At 36.6% G+C, this 18127-nt stretch overlaps 1 protein-coding gene across 6 annotated transcripts in view; it reads right to left on the bottom strand.

Annotated features, from left to right (window-relative positions):
- LOC139963617 (leucine-rich repeat and coiled-coil domain-containing protein 1-like) overlaps positions 1 to 18127 on the bottom strand; it is a 46476-nt gene that overhangs the window by 7085 nt on the left and 21264 nt on the right. For 5 of the 6 annotated variants that reach the window (XM_071964628.1, XM_071964578.1, XM_071964589.1 and 2 more), the window contains exons 17-24: positions 17788 to 17901; positions 16063 to 16134; positions 14455 to 14629; positions 12263 to 12426; positions 11909 to 12117; positions 10274 to 10411; positions 7124 to 7259; positions 6018 to 6157 (exon numbers count right to left, since the gene is read on the bottom strand). In XM_071964628.1, coding sequence (XP_071820729.1) covers positions 6032 to 6157; positions 7124 to 7259; positions 10274 to 10411; positions 11909 to 12117; positions 12263 to 12426; positions 14455 to 14629; positions 16063 to 16134; positions 17788 to 17901 — 1134 coding nt within the window. In that variant the 3' untranslated portion in view covers positions 6018 to 6031. Of the gene's footprint in view, positions 1 to 6017; positions 6158 to 7123; positions 7260 to 10273; positions 10412 to 11908; positions 12118 to 12262; positions 12427 to 14454; positions 14630 to 16062; positions 16135 to 17243; positions 17278 to 17787; positions 17902 to 18127 lie in introns of all 6 variants that reach the window. The other variant, XM_071964617.1, reaches the window with a different exon arrangement.

The raw sequence follows: 18127 nt of genomic DNA, 5'->3' as shown, positions 1-18127 counted from the left end.
TAAGTCTCATTTTATTATTCTTATCATTTTATTAAGATTTACTTATATCAGCTTCAAATCAATAGAATTTTGGTCAAATAAAATTGTGAATCTTGTTGCCTTAGGTTTTTCTGAACTAAATTCTGCAAATTTCTGGTTTCATGGGGGCGGGGGTCACCAAACATTTAGGGGTGCGGAGTGCTCCCCCATGTCCCTCCCCCTCTTGGCAATGTCACCGCCTTTAAGGGAACACTGTGGTTATGTTGCAGGGGTAATAGAACAGATTGAGACATTTCTGTACTTGTTTTGTTCTAAGAGGATATTGCTTAAGGATAAGAGACCCAAAATTTATAAGGTCACTGACAGGTAAGAAATTATCTTCTAACAACCTTTTATCTCCCAACCAACCAACCAACCACAGGAAATAACAATACTAAGATGATAAGGGGATAGCATTGTAATTTCAATATGATGTCGGCTACTATCTGGGTAAAAGGACATTCTGAAGTCCACACGTATACAAACCATGACACCTAGTTGTTATACCCAACTGCATTGCTTCTGTTCCTAGGTACGGCAGTCCCCCCCTCCCTCCCCCCTATTAATGTTTGATGCCACGCTCACTTTGCCATGTCTCAAAGAAAAACAAAACATATGTTGACCTCTACTGTCTATAATATACTTAAGTCTACCTCTAAAATTCTGACAATTTGAAGCTGATCATATATGTTCTGGTACGATATAGCTTCAGGGGGACCTCCCCACCAGAGGCCTTATGGGAGACCCCACCCTAACATGGCTTTGCTCCACATTCTATGCCCCCTCAAATGTTAGCTTGCTGTGCCCCCCCCCCACCCCCTCCGTCAGACTAAGCACCACTGACTGTGGTTGTGAACATAACATTGGTAGCAGGCTGAGGATTCGCACATTTGGAGATACCTGTTATACCTTCACAAAGTATTGCTAACTATTAAATGAACATAGTTCCCATCATCGACTTCTGACAACTCTTTACATAACTGCACACTTAACAGCCATCACATACTACCTAATATTTATGTGTAAAAACCAGCAACACTTCTTATGAAATGATGTGTGAGAAGAGCTGAGATTATTTTGGTAAGCATTTTGGCCTCAGGCAAAAGGAAACAAAAGGTGAAGATGTTAAGCAACAATTTAGATTTTGCTATCAGCTTACTACCCAGCAGGGCAGTACACATGGGATTTTTATAAAGTAAACAGTACATTTGGACATTGTTTATAAACCTTTCAATCTACATGTGATGAAAAGGCTTTTATCTGTTGCAAGAGATGTCTGTCAACTCTCATTGGAATAATCAAGGTCAACAGAGGTCAAATTTAAATAAGCATTTCATTCTTCAAGACTGAAATTCACATTCAAAATTAAGGAAACTACCCAAAAGAAGAAGAAGAAGTAGTTGTGAGAAAAGTTTGTCACTTAAGATAACTACCGGAATAATGAGGTGGGTGAACTTCCTGTTAAAGTAATAAGTGAGAGTTATTTACTCAGCTCCACGAAGAAAATATCATTAATAACTATCAATTAGGGGAAGTAACCAGTCATAAAGAGGAAGGAGATTAGATGTTAACAAGGATTGTTTTTACCATTATGGTAACTATGAAAGAGAAGGTACAATCTTCGGTACAAATAAAACACTCTGATATATATACAGATGTGGAATGAGCCTTACCCTGTAAAGAGATTGACTTCTTTCAACTTAAAATGAAATAAAAGAAACCATAGCATTAGGCAGATTTATTCTACATTAATTAGGGGGTGAGAAATAAAAAAAAAAAATTTTTTTTTTACTTTGGTGTTTCTCAAAGAGTGACAAATGAAATGTTTCTTTCTGTATTACTGTTCAATCTTTCAACTTCAGAGAATTATGTTTGTAGGAAATTAATATCGCAACAAGTTAACAACTTTACTGATAACTTTAGAGACACCATCACATGCAGGGTTGCTATAGAAGAGTATTAACTATAACTTCCTGTTAGTGCAGGTTACATTGTTAAATGACCATTAGTTTTTGAGTAAATTGCTGTAACATAGAAGATACCTCAACCAAACTGGCTGGACAACCTACTCTAGCACACTTTCCATTAGGTCAGCTGGTCAGATGCCACAAAAATATTAGTAGTAAAAAAAAAAGTAAAAAAAAAAAGAAGAATTTTTATGACCAGACAAAACATGTTTACAGTGCAATAACAAAATATAAAGCAGTTGTTGGACATCATCACTCAGGTGTTGGGTTGTGACCTTTGCTTTGTAAGGTTTCTAGGATGATGGACAGATTAACATTAACATCTGGACTGACATCATCCATGGTTAGACTTTAAAGGAGCATTGAAGAGTGACAATTGACAAATGTTAAAGATGAATACTTTGAAACTGAGAATGCATACCAACAGAACTCAATTCTTTCTTTGTTGTTGGACTATAAAATATCAACAGTAACTTTACCTCTAAGAGCAATCTCTTAATCAAGAATGCAGAATGTTCTACAAATGTAAGCAAAAATTAGCCCAGACATACTACAGGGACTGGGTTTGTGGTCACCAGGTACATCTTATGAAAGTGGGAGGGATGTTGGGGAAAGGGGTTGTTGTGTGTTGGGGAGGGGGGAGGGAGGTGGAGTTGTTGAGTTGGTGTGACGTGCATTGCAAAGTAGAAAGATCTTGTTAAGGTCAATATGATCAGTAACAAGTAAATGGGTAAGTCATGTCATTTTATTGACATTCTTCTATTACTGTAAGCATATATTAGTTTGGATGGTACAGTAGCTATACATGCCAACCACTAAGCAATCAGTCAGCAATATGGTAGAACAAAGACAACACAATGACTTCCATGTCACCATCCTATAGAGGTACCAATGCACCTAATTAACTAGCATATACTCATATGAAGCTCCATATGTACCTATATGTTCAACAAAGGAACAGGTCTATAGTTCCCTGTGAATCCCACCAGGACTCCATCCTAGAGCTACAAACACTGCATCCTAGAGCTCCCAAACACTCCATCCTAGAGCTCCAAACACTCCATCCTAGAGCTCCAAACACTCCATCCTAGAGCTATAAACACTCTATCCTAGAGCTCCAAACATTCTATCCTAGAGCTCCAAACACTCTATCCTAGAGCTCAAAACACTCCATCCTAGAGCTCCAAACACTCCATCCTAGAGCTCCAAACACTCCATCCTAGAGCTCCAAACACTCCATCCTAGAGTTCCAAACACTCCATCCTAGAGCTCAACACACTGCATCCTAGAGCTCCAAACACTCCATCCTAGAGCTCCAAACACTCCATCCTAGAGCTCCAAACACTCTATCCTAGAGCTCCAAACACTCCATCCTAGAGCTCCAAACACTCTATCCTAGAGCTCCAAACACTCTATCCTAGAGCTCCAAACACTCCATCCAAGAGCTCCAAACACTCCATCCTAGAGCTCCAAACACACCATCCTAGAGCTCCAAACACCATCCTAGAGCTCCAAACACCATCCTAGAGCTCCAAACACTCTATCCTAGAGCTCCAAACACCATCCTAGAGCTCAAAACATTCCATCCTAGAGCTCCAAACACTTCTGACTATGAAACAACCACATTCTTGACCCCTCCCCCAAATGACAAGGATTTTTTGTCTAATGTTACCACTTTATGCCAGTTGACCACAATACTGATCCAAATACTGTAATACATTCAGTAATTTTTATTCATACCATTGTATCAACCAGACTATCATAAACTGCAGCAAAATAACCCTGTTCAGGCATCAGCCTGTCATATCCCCACAGAGGATTATTTACGACACACTTCATAGGGTATTTTATGTCCATGCCATGATTATGAAAACTTCTCTCTCTTTCCAAATATTATACAAGAAGAGGGCCATCAAACAGGTGGAATTTTGTTTTGATGGTCACTTAAAACATTTAAACTGACCTTAAAACCTCCAATAAAAAGATTTCTTCTGAAAATAAAGGTAGGTCACATCACCTACCAACCTACCAGAAAGGTTTGTGATAAACATGTGTGCAAACAGCAAAGGTTACCTATGCCCTTGGGGTGGGGGGGTAGGAGGGGCTGTATGGGGCCCAAATGGATTCACAGCTGTGTGACAAACAGGTTTCTCATTCCAACAAATATGTTCCATTTGTTATTAAAGTACTGTAAGTAGTTAAGTCTTGCACTGGACCAGAAATACCTTAGTTCACCTCTGGTGTGTGTATCTTGGTCTTTAGCAAAGAGCCCATCTGAACTTGCCTCTGTTCCCTCCTTTGGGCTAGGATAAGCTTTTGGTTCTCCCTAACCTTTCACTGAGTAGGATAAACTGTGGAGGGGGGAGGGGAGGATCCACCAGCCTTCACAGTGTAGGAGAACTGTGGTGGCGGGGTGGGGATGGGTTAGAGACAGGGGCAGGAGAGGGATGAGGAAGTTTATCCCTAAAGTTATACTATCTTAAGTCAGAATATTTAGGAACAAGAAACTGTTTTCATTTTTAGTGCCACCCAGATGGTTTCTTGAACAGAATACACTGAAAGCCTCTTGGAGAATGTCTGGGAGAATGAGCCTACACTGGACCCCTCAGGATCGGGGTGGGGGAGAGAGGGGGATAGAAGTGCGCCATTTGACCCACGCCATTTAACGTTTGATCATGATGTGACATTCGTAACCCGCCATCACACCTTCACTAGGCCTGCAGTGTTCCATCTACTACACTGCATATATTATAACTTTCCAAATACAGACACTGTTGGCTTTGAGTTTACAAGAGACCTTTTAAATCAACCATAATAGATCAACTCATTGTCTTCCATTACCATAGTAACACAACTATCTAGTATTATGAAAGCTTCTTTGACAAGTTAATGTAGAGCTGGTACATTGCCAAGGTATTACTTTAAACAAAGGTAACCCTTGTTGGTAAATGGATACTATTGTGTCATGGATATGAGAAACAGTTTCGAATGCTGGCAAAAAAAATCAATAAAAAAAAAAAAAAAATAATAAACATTCAGAGATATCCTGCCTGTTTATGTGTCACTTCATGCTGATGGTTTTTGTCAAGTATCAAATTTAATATAATATTTGAGAAACGGTCAATGAAATGACTCACTTAAAGCAGCGTTTTTAGTTTAGATTGATGACTATTTCAATGGTATTTGGTACTGATATTTCTTTGAAAGGTAGGTCTTTTAGCTGGACCACTGATATTTTGTTCTTTCAAATAAAGACGAACAAGTTGAAATTGTTGTAATATTCCAACCTTGCTTTTTACAGGAGATTCATACAAATAAAAGAGGCTGATTGATGGAATGAAGAATTAGGATTGAATCAGGGGATTTATAAATGTCCCTCTCGTTAATCTTCATTCAGTGAAAACATCTAGGAGGTTGACATTTTGAACCTTCCGGACAACTGAAAATTGTTGCTATGGTTACTGAAATTCTTCTGTCATTTGGAGTCTGTTTCAATAAGGTGGACACATCTGACACTTAAAGGCAGAAAGGAGGAACATGACACATAATCTCTGAGACCAGATTTCAGACTAGGTAAGACCATCTGAGACTTGAATCCAGATCAGGAGACTTCTACGGCAAGCGAAATACTAAAAACTGGTTATAACGCATAGCCAATTACACTCAACCAATGACACATAACTAATTATATTCAAACGGATAATCCTACAAATGGGAGTGAAACTGGTATCAGGTTTCTAGGATAAATCAACAAGAAGTTTATAATAAGAAAGTATCAAGTCTTTGAAGAACATTTACTGATATGACACCACAGACCACCTACTGGGAAGATTCGAGGGTTTCAGCCATGTTACATTCAATCGACCATATCTTGAGTTAACAACAAGATATGGTGACGGGGGGGGGGGGAGAAGGGGGGGTTTCAACCGACAGTGTGGAATATTTTCCTTTCACATTAATATAAGTGTCACATTGTCAGCCACTGAATAAACTTTTACATCAGAAAGATAACATGATTTATTAACATCATACCCAGAGGTCCTGCTTCATCCAAGATCCTGTTGGAGGTCACTGAATACTTGAGTCACCCTCTTCAGTTTATCTTCCATTGCTTTCTTCTGATTGGCTGATTCAAACAGGACTTGTCTCATTTCCTCTTCAACTTGTATCACCTGGAGATGAAATAATAAAATATTATTTTTCAAACTATCGTATATCACAATATTATATTTATATCATCCCTACCAACACTTTCATATTTTCACATGATATCATATCATCATATCTCCATACAATGTATGGGTTTTGAATAGTTTGGAAACAAATCAATCAATCAATCAGAAAATATTTATATAGCGCCAAAATCAACAAAAGTTGTTCAAAGGCGCAAACACAAACTAAGATTCATTTAAAGTATAAAGGGTTGAATGCTTACAGTTTATCTATACAAACGGTATCTAAACTATTATTACCTTGGTAGTTTACAGTGGAACTCACTTCTGTGACTTAAATCTTAAAAGTAGGACAGGAATAAAGACATTTTAATTTTGATATTTGCTGAGGTGATTCACTTTGACTATAATATAAGTCAGATGTTTTTGAATTATTTTAAGTCAGTGCAGACAGTGATGTATATATACAGCTTAAAGCTATTTAATATCCACTCTATTGTTTTCAGGTCCCCTCAGTTTCATTCAAGAAAGTAAGATAATTTGATACATCCCTTAGGAATGTCTTAGCTGAATACAAAGGATAAGCATATCAATTGAGTTGAGCCAAACCAAGCAGCAAATTGCATCTTATAATAGCATTTGAGCTTTTCTACTGCTTGCACGGCAACATCTCAATATTCTATTCTGTAAGCGTTGAATTATTAGTGTATATTTTTCTGCTACATCAAGGAATAGCCAGATAATACTCTCTCATGTTCAATGTAAACATAAAAGTTATTATCCTCAAACAAACAATAAACAGCAGGAAGATACAATTGCATTCCAAACATTGAAGACCTCATGTTAGAGTTATAGCCTTTGCAGAATCATTTTCAACCGTTTTTTATCCTTCCTTGAATCCCAAGCTGCAACTGGATTGATAAATGGAACAAGAGACTCAGTTTCATTCCAAAGTTAAATGATTACCTTTTGGTTTGCTTCTTCTACTTCTGCTTCTCTCTCCTGCCTCAATATCTCCATGGTTTCATCGTATCCTCTCTGAGCAGTCTCCATCTGTTTCCTGAAAGCATTATCCATAGTCCGCATCCTCTCCTTACAAGCCCTGAATCAAAATAAAAGCATCTGTTTGCATCCCTTAATCCGTAATAAATAATTGTAAAATGTAATCTCGGTCATAGTTATTTGACAGTTATTTCTTTGATGTTCTGTTTTGTACAGAAGCTGATATTGTTCACAGTTGTTGGTTTATTGTTACTGTTATTTTTCTTTAGATTTATTAATTAGTTTGAAAAATAAAGCAAGCTTACAATAACATTGGGTACAGTAATATAAGAAATGAAGGCAAGATATTACAGAAGGAATTTGTTAACTAGAGAATATAAAGATACAGAACTTAAGAATATGTATCACATCTATCTATTTTCTGGGCAAAGAAAGACTGAAGCCAAGAGTCAGGCCTAAATCCTGTTAGATAGATAGATAGATATTTATTCAGCCAATCATATAAAAATACAATGGATTGGTTGATAACAAGAGCTCAAAACATTAAAAATTGTAAACAACATATAAGATGTAAAATAATATACATAGATATGAAAACGTTCCTATAAAATGTACACAAATATGAAAATGTACTCACAATATAAAGATGAACAACAATATAAAATGTACCTACAAAATATTAAAGGGTACAAAAATATATAAATGCCCTCATATCCAATATAAAGTATACAAAGTATGTAATTGTACATAAAATATTAAAATATTGGAGTAAAAAATTATCTGTTGACAAATCTTCTCTGTTCTTTAATACCGTTTGGCAGTAAAATCACCTATGATTCTTTCCATACATTATGATTCTCTTGTCCGGCTGTATTTGTCTAGAGTACCAGACTGTAGAACAATCTATCATCAAGTGAGTTCCAGGTGTAAATTAGTTTGTATTGCTAATGGAATACATCTTATATGTTATAAAGAAACAGAAACATTCCACACTGCCGCTCGCAAACCTTTTCTCAGCTGCTCGTTTCTAACTGTGGACATGATTTCGGAAACTAATCTTCATTTCGTCGGAATTACAACATAGTGGGTGTTTAAGTAATTGCATTTGGAACACTTGTCTAGCTGGAATACAGTTGGGCGTCATTAAAATGCAAATATTCTTTAAGAATATTTTAGTTGGGATCTGTTTAGTGCAAGAGAGCCGAAAAACAATTGAGTGCTAGTAATTTGTCTTTGGCTGTTCTGGTTATTCAAGACATTCAGCTTTACAGTAAAATAAACTCTCTGAAATGCTCCTTTAAGGCTAAATTGGGGATGACATCCGGCATTAATGTTGATATTAATACATTGTTTTAGAAATTATTATAACCAAATCAAAACATATTGTTTTAAGGTCATATCAACAGCAGAGCACATGTGGATAACATTCAACAGCATTTATCCTTGACAAGTTTGTAATGCATATTAAACATGTTATTAGAAGCTTGTTTCTCTATTGAGTTTTGTGTTGCATCTGATAAACTGCATGGTCACTTGCACGGCTCCTGCAGGTTAATTAGAACGTTTAGGTAATACAGACAATAGCATTTTGAAGAAACAAATGAAGAGGAAACTGATAAACTGATGATCTGTGTATAATAATAAAAGTTAGATGGTCTGACATTTTTATCCCAGCAGAGCTTTCCTCCACCCACTCCCTACCTTCTCCATCCTCTTACATGTCTTCCTATCCCTTCTCCATACTCTCACATCTATTTCTTTCCACATTCACAGGTTTACTTTCTAATCCCCCTTGCTTCCTTTTCTCCACAGTCCTTAACCCCATTGTTACATCTCTCAGAGTTTATCTTCAAAGTCCTTAATCCGAATATTACACCTCTCAGAGTTTATCTCCAGTCCTTAATCCCATCGTTACACCTCAGAGTTTATCTCCACAGTCCTAAATCCCATTGTTACACCCCTCAGAGTTTATTGCCACAGTCCTTTGATCCTTTCAGCACCTTTCCATTTGTTGTGTCATAATTTGTCCATTTAACTGTCTGTCCATCTGTGTCTCTGTATCGCTTTTCAGGTTGTTTGTTTTTAGTCAGCCTCTGAAGAAGATGGCTAAGATGGAAAGGTCGGACCCAGTAACTTCTACATATTTACCTATACAGGCTTTTTGCAGTAGATAAACAATTTGTAAACAGTTTTTTCCCTCTCCAGCCACTAAAGTTGACGAGTCTCAGATGTTTAATTGGGTCATTTCTCAAAATGCCAAAGTGGTACATAGAAACAAACCTGGACTGTTAGTCTTTGTTTTGTTTTGTCTAGAACAAAAAAATTAATTTTGTGCCCTATGTCATCATTTAGGGATAGTATCTCCTACTGCATAAAGATATGCACATTTAAAAGAGAAAATAAATATGTTTTCAAGCAAATTGTGATGACTACATCATTTCCACTCTGTTGTTGAGAGACCATCAAATTTCATTTCACCTAAAACAAATTAAAATCAAGTTTTGTGATAAAGTCTGCTAACAAGATTTAATTTTCACCCAGTGAAGCAGAAAATTAAAAGCAACAGTTTTGATACATCAAATTCTGCTGCTAAATGTCCCTTTAGGGTTAGGATCAGATGACAGTTCATAACAAATTGTTAACACCAAACTAAAATACATCATTCTGTCAGGTATCATCAAGTTGTTAACTTCTGAATGAATTGTTGAATACATCCAATCTAAATTCGCTTGATGTTCCTCCCACCTTTTCTACAAAAGATCAGGTTACTGGTCAAAAGGATCAGGTGGCTGGTCAAAATGATTTTATGCAGGATCCTGGAGGTGCATACGAGAGTGTGCTATGTTATGATTACCCTTTTGTTAGCTATGGAAAGCGTGCGAGCACAAGCTCACCTTAAGCAAACTTCTGGACCAATTGAGAGAGGACGGTATTCCTTTCATGATTGAGATGTCATTGTATCTTAATACCTAATTAGCAAGTTGGTCATTTCACAGTTTGTTACAAGTGATTGCATCATCTTGTTTTGTTGAGACTATTTTTTTTCTTTTTGTGGTTCTACTGATTTATCCTTTTTGTACCAACTATTTCTTAAGACTACTACTCATAATCTACCTTTCTTGTTCCATTGCTTTGTCCCTCTCTGCTTTCACTTTGGCCTCTCTCTCTTCAAACGTCTTCTTCACATGCATCACCTGCTCCTCCAGCTGACTGATCAGATCTCCCTTATCCTTCCACTTACGGTCCAATGCTCTTTAAAAGGAAACAAAAACATCTTGTCCATTTTACCCGTAAAATTTGCACCTTAGAAACTACAGAGTTACAAATAGTTTCCATGTAATTTTTCGATGACTACAACTCATTATATGTCATGAGAAATGGAAAAATGTTAAATAGAGTTTCCAAGATGTTCAATGTTGTAAGTATAAAACCTTTGGCTGGAATATTTAGTAGAAGTTTCTCTTAGGTACCGACCTCTTTAATTCATATATTATAATTATTATGACAGCCACTGAAGCTATATCAATATCAGAATGTTTAACAATACTAGCATTTTCTATCAACTCTTTATTCCCTAAGACTTAAATATGATGGTCAGTCCAAGGACAATGATGTCAGTGAAATGAACTTTTGTTTAACTTAAAATGATTTGAGTGTTTTAATTTGAATCATTATTTAGTTTTCTCCTAATGTGTGTCCATTTGGTTTCCTTCTCATGTATTTCGTTGTTGCTGGAATGTGGAATGAAGGTTTCTACAGCAAAGTCATCAAATTGAATCCATTCATTAGTTGGTTCAGACTAATCTCAGCTTTGACATTAGACTTCCAAGATTTACACACCTGCCTAGGACCTGCCTGTACTTTCTCGCTCTGTGTCAGGTGTAATACAGACATGAGATTTTGTGCCTGTCCGATTCACATTACCTTATTTCCTAGTTTGTAAAATAGCCAGTTTATAATATGTCTTTCAACCATCATGTATCAAGGCTACAACTAAAAACTGAATTAGATTCTATAAATTACACACAATTTCCCTGAATGTGAACAGGAACATAACGTCTCCAACAGTGAGTATGAGTCGTACAAATAAACTTGATATGAAGAAGCCTGAACCAATCACAATGCTGCTTTTAATGGGTTTCTTTAGGCAGGTTTTTAGTCCTAACATAACATAGTTCAAGAAAAAAAAGACAAAAAAGACAAATTTGATTGAAAATAATGTTTCTATAGCTATTCTGGTTTTCATGATATCCACATATAGAATCATGAATGCTCCTTCAAGTTTAAGGCTAAATCGATGAAGTTGGCTCCCCAGCACATGTATTGATTTTAATCCATTATCTTTTGCAATTCTAATAACTCAACCAAAACATATTCTTTAAACTTTACATAAACCACAGAAAATCATTGCATGACACTCAGCACCACAAGTCATTGAAAGAGTGTTACATCTGAGGAACTGACCCAACGGTCTATGCATTAGATTCCATAGTCCAGTCGTTTCAACTAACTGATGAACCTCAGCTGTTTAAAGAGTCTTTTCTCAAAACTTAAAATGTTATAGAAATGCAACTTGGACCAATAGTAGTACTCTATGAATACTCTACGACATATCAAAATTTATTTTGCTTGAAGTCATCCTTTATATCATTTTTAATATTATTTTTGATATTCATATAATATTTGACTTGAGCTGAACAGTGTTTAACCTGATGTTATTTCTTATTTTCTTTCATCTCAAGTACTCACCGATATGACCTCTGACTTTCATCGAGTTCCATCTGAAGTTCCTGTACCTGCTCTTTCAGGGCATCTTTACGCTGCTCCAGGTGTTCCACCTGCTCCCTGAGGTCCTGGCCTGCTGTTTGTTCCTCATTGATCGTATCTTCCAAAGACCTCTGAATTTCCAGGGATTCTTTCCGAACTTTTTTGATTTGATCATCTCTCTCACTGACAGCCTGTGATTAGAAATTGTAAATCTTGTGAAAAACATTTTTCATATTGGAAAGACATAGTTTATGTCAAAGTTAGATAGTAAAACATATTCTCTACATTATTTCATTTAATATTCCAATAATATTTTGTACAAGATGTATTCCTTACCTCCTTTAACTTTCTGATGGTATCTGTCTGGTCATCAATGACTTTGGTCTTTATCTTCAATCCTTCATTATCAGCCTCTTGCTGTTTCTTTAAAGATGCTACTTCTGCAGTCAGGGCTTCTATCTTGGCTTCCAGCCGTCCTCTGTCCTGAGCGAGGGATGAGCCTACCAGGATAAAGATAATATTGAATGTTACTCGGTTGGGCGTCTGTATAGAAATAGACTGTACAGTATGAGCGAGGGATGAGCCTATCAGGTTGAAGAAAATATTAAATGTTACTGGGTTGGACATCTGTACAGAGATAGACTGTACAGTATGAGCAGAGGGGTGAGCCTACCAGGATAAAGAAACTATTGAAAGTTACTGAGTTGGGCGTCTCTACAGAAACAGATTGTCAGAGCAGAGTTTCAGTATGCAAATTATTCCTGATTTGAGTGAGAGTCATTTGCAAAGAAACAAACTCTTGCTTAAAAACAGTAAAGGAACACAGCCTCTCTTCTAAGAATCATGGATATTGTTTCAGCATGTTTTATGTTCTACAGTAGAGGCAACAATTTCAAAGTACCAACTTTCAGAAGGGAAGGTGATAATGTTATTGTTAAGACTGAAATATATGGTATTATACAGTTATTTCGCATGTTGTCTAACTTTGCATAGTACATTATACATATCTTTCGGCACTGACAGATACTGTAGTCGACATGAGTGTATGTCACATCGTAACCATTTTCTTAAGCAAACAGCTAAATTTATTCCTTCAGAGGTAGAAACATCAAGGTTGTACTTTGTGGCACTTTCTTGAAATATTTTACCCAAGTATTAGAATAACACAGCAAACTTAACGCATGTGTAAGTTAAGTTTAATTTCTCTTGCTGGGTAATGGTTCTAAATCTGGACCTTTACAAGTACAAATCTGTCTTATTCTGGCGAAATCTGATCACACTTCGATTAAACTGACGTAGTTGAAGGATAAACCTATAACATAAGGGTAAATCAGAGAAATTATCAATACTTCTAACCATCAAAACAACATTTGTAATCTTAGCATCGCGAAACTAATGTCTATAAGGTAATTTTTTATTATTAAGGTAAATTGTTTATTATTAAAGTATTTTTCAGTTAACATATTCTCAACATGACAGCAATTGTTAGTCTTTTTGCAAGAGTGAATGTCAACATAATGTTAAAGCAACCTTCCAAGGGTGGTCAGTATATTTTTCCAAACCTGTCACGTTGTACTCACACTAAAACTTGCAATTGATCAAACTAACAAATCCTTCCAATTTTCTTTCACTAAGTGAAGATAAAACCCTCAGGAAGCGATTCTATGGTCACAGATCCACAGTCAACACCATGAAGACTGAGACCCCAGTTGGAGAACACTTTAACCTTCCCAACCATACCATTAACGACATGTCCCTAGAGGGGATTGAATCCTTAGGTAGCCGTCCTGACCTAGTACGAATCAGCAGAGAGAGGCTGTGGATGCAACGCCTTCGCACCATTCAACCTAATGGGCTCAACATTCAGGAAGGACATGACTAAATCTTTCTTCTGTACCCCCCTCCTTGTCCCCCCCCCCTTTCACTCTTCTTCTCATAGCTCTCTTCCAGCCTTTTTTCTCCACACCTTTCTGTCTCTGTCCTTCTCCAGTTTATTCCCTATCCCCGTCCCTTAATCCTCTCTTTGTCCCTCCACTGTTTATCTCCTACCTCTCCTCTTCCCCTGTTGGTCTCTTTATTTCTTCTCTCCCTCCCTTGTCTTCTAATCACCATTCATCCATCTCTTTGTGTTCACCATGCTCATTAACCTGTCTGTATTTTGTGCGTGTTTTTGTCCCTTCTGTTACTGTTACTTGTCATTTAGCCTTTGAAGAAGATCCTGCTAGGATCGAAATGACAGGCCAACTTACTTTTACACTAAGTGAAGATGAATGAACAAATGAATTATATTTGATCCTGAAACATAAACATTTCACTGGCTGGATAGTGTTTATTTTAGTATTAACACATTTAACCGTAAATTGGAAATTTATGCCATATAGCTATTTTCTAGCTAATATGTTTTTCAACATGTTGAATGTAGTTTGGCTCAAAACTACTTTTGTGTCACCATTCTAAGCCTACATGAGCATATATACATATACTGTATTTCAAGTCGTTCCATGCCAGATAATCCAGTGAACCTTTACCTTGTTGTGCCAGTTCTTGACCCCAGAGCTTCCTCTCAGCTTTTAGACCCTCTATCACTGACTCCTGAGCCACCAGCTGTGTTTGTAGTCTAATTTTCTCTTTACCGATCGCTTCCAAGTGAAGTAACTTCTTCCGAGCCTCCTCTAGCTGAGTATCCAATGATTGCACTTGTTCCTTAATGAAAACAAAGCCATAAGGCACATCAGTATTTCAGTTCTATTTTGAATTTAAGGATGCACTTTTGTAGAGGGCTTGCATCCATTCTGAGGTGTAATATCTTCCATCTTTATTCATTACTCATGAAATGATGACAAAACAAGCAAACTCACTCTTTCTACTAAGGTTTTTTCCAGTGCAACATAGACAACATTAATGTGAATACTAATTAGCGAAGGGGTTAACCCCAAAGGACAATGAAAATAGGAAAGGAATCACAAAAGGCACTCTCATACTATGGTTACATAAGGAAACAGACTCCATGGTAAGTGGACATGAGAGTAGGGAAGGGGAATTTGGTAAATGTTCGCAACCTTTCCTGGTTTTAAATTTCCAATTTCTTCATTATTCAATAGTTTTCTATTTATTTACTATATGTCAAGCAGCCCACACACTGCCACGACAGAATGGGACCAGACTCAACTCGCGGGTAGTGACTTAGTTTCAGATAATGATGAAGATCAATGGTCTTTAACTTGACCCTAGCATATAAGCAGCTGATGAGCACACACAATAACTGTTTCCTATTTACGACCAATGCTACTTTTGGTCACATGAAAACAAAATTCCCATTATTGGTTAAATTTGTTAAAACTAGACCATGTTAGTAGTAAACCGTCAGGCAACTAGTACATGTTGAGTTACCATGACTGTAAGCAAAGCACCATACAAGTCTTAAGCACAAACACCCACTGCCTGACTACCCATGATTTTCCATGGATGGCCGAGCAGAGTCGGGTCAGGTTCAGTAGGGCATTGCTCACGAGGCTTCAGACGTAGAAATTAATTCAAACATGACCAAAAATGTTGCACTTTAACACTCCAGTCATCTCTTTTACATAGCTTACAAGATTTAAGTTTTGTTGTACAGGTATTTAGCAAAATGTTACTCAAAATTACCCACAAACTGCCACAGTTTAAATACAAAGAATGAGTAGCAGGTTTTGTACACAAACCCTTCCCATTTTTAGTAACTTGTGATAACATTCATGCACTTCAAAATCACTCCTATAAAATGTGAAACAGTGAATTATGTCCTGGTTTGTCATTTATCAGTTTCATCACTGATTTACAGATATTTGTGAGCAGGATTAACAATCAAAGCATTAACTATTATTATTGGTGGCAGCATTCTCCCTATAATCCAACATTGAACGTAAGAGACTGAAAACATAATCTGATTCTTAAAGACCATCAATATTTGCCCCAGATATTATGGAATTAGATTGATTGAAGATTCAGTGGGTTGCAACTGGTAAAATAAAGCATAGCAATAAAAAGTGTTGGACAAAATATCGATATCAATTACATAATAGCAACCAAATGGGTTTATCCATGTCGGGTATCCATTATGTATGAATATTACAAATGAAATTAAAAACAAAACGAACCCTTGTTTTAGTAGCCATCTCCTGCTTTGATCTTGATAACTCGTTAAGTCTCCCTTTTTGTTCTTTCACCATCTGTGAGGGGGAAAGAAATATCTCATAATTGGGTGAAAATTAATTACATCCTCTTGAAGAAGCTACATGTTTTCCCCATCATGATAACTTTCCTTGTTACAGGAAGTAGGAAATGGAGAGAACTTTAAATCAATCTTGGAACAAAACAGATCACCTGGAACACAAACAAACACTTCAGTCAATTTGGTATGTCTCACTTACTAAACATTGTCTCTTTCATATCAGCTACACAAACAGTACAGGCATAAAACTTTGATTGCAAGAAATGGAGGCTGTACCACTATCTGACTTATAACAGAATAACTGTACCGTCGGGAAAGCCTGAATGAAAAGGTGCCTGAAAACAAAATCTCTTACTTTAATCTGACAAACTTACACACAAAAAAACAATGAAAATTAGCACCATTAGACAAAGGTTTGTAAAGAAAAATAAAGAGTTCCATCAACTGTGTGGAAAATATCATTCTTGTCCATCAAGTGACTTAACTGTTGCCTAAGGTAGCCAAATGTTTGAAACCACATAGATAGCTTAGTTTCATTTGGTTATCCTATCAGCTGAAACACTGACGGCACCATTACAAAAAGAGAAGCCAGAGCAGCTGCAAAATCACAATTAGGAAGGCTTAATCAATATCAAACAGGTTATTTCTGCAGACCTGCAATCATGTGACACATTATGTCCTATGCTGTCTATCTGCAGTGATGCTGCAGCCCCCTCAGCATCTGAATCTAGACACGGTGCCTAACTGGCTTGGTCTGAAGGATGTAAAGCTTAAATAGTAAACATTAATCCCAGATGTATTTCTGCATAAAAGGAATATTAAGTTTACTATTTATTACATGATGATAATCATAAAACTTAGGGTAGTTATTTCATTGACAAGAGCCGAGGCACACCTTTCTTAAGTTTACTATTTATTACATGATGATAATCATAAATCTTACAGTAGTTAGTTCATTGACAAGGGCCGAGGCACGCCTTTCTTAAGTTGACTATTTATTACATGATGATAATTGTAAAATTTACGGTAGTTAGTTCATTGACAAGAGCCGAGGCATGCCTTTCTTAAGTTTATTATTTATTACATGTTGATAATTATAAAACTTACGGTAGTTAGTTCATTGACAAGAGCGGAGGCACGCCTTTCTTAAGTTTTATTACATGATGATAATTGTAAAACTTACGGTAGTTAGTTCATTGACAAGAGCCGAGGCATGCCTTTCTTAAGTTTATTATTTATTACATGTTGATAATTATAAAACTTACGGTAGTTAGTTCATTGACAAGAGCCGAGGCACGCCTTTCTTAAGTTTTATTACATGATGATAATTATAAAACTTACGGTAGTTAGTTCATTGACAAGAGCCGAGGCACGCCTTTCTTAAGTTTTATTACATGATGATAATTATAAAACTTACGGTAGTTAGTTCACTGACAAGAGCCGAGGCACGCCTTTCTTAAGTTTTATTACATGATGATAATTATAAAACTTACGGTAGTTAGTTCATTGACAAGAGCCGAGGCACGCCTTTCTTAAGTTTTATTACATGATGATAATTATAAAACTTACGGTAGTTAGTTCATTGACAAGAGCCGAGGCACGCCTTGCTTAAGTTTACTATTTATTATATGATGATTATTATATAACTTACGGTAGTTAGTTCGTTGACAAGAGCCGAGGCACGCCTTTCTTTGCTCGTTGCCACCTCTATCCCATCTTTTATCGTTGATGACTCATGCCGTAAAGTTTCATAGGCATCATAGACCTGTTATTGAAACAAAATGAATATTTAACTGATTTGTTAAATGGCAAACAAATCACTCAAGGCCACACTTATTCTACAGAAAATAATGGGGGCCAATCACCAGCTAAGAAATAATGTATTATAATAGTTTGAGCTGTTTTGGGGGTACTTGCATGACCATTCCTTTTGTCTCCCTCCCTCCCTCTTCTCTCACTGGTTGAAAACATTTCAATGCAAATAAAATTAC

Source organism: Apostichopus japonicus, chromosome 3 (genome assembly GCF_037975245.1).
Source record: "Apostichopus japonicus isolate 1M-3 chromosome 3, ASM3797524v1, whole genome shotgun sequence".
Lineage (NCBI taxonomy): Eukaryota > Metazoa > Echinodermata > Holothuroidea > Aspidochirotida > Stichopodidae > Apostichopus > Apostichopus japonicus.
This window is presented reverse-complemented; position numbering and strand designations above follow the sequence as displayed.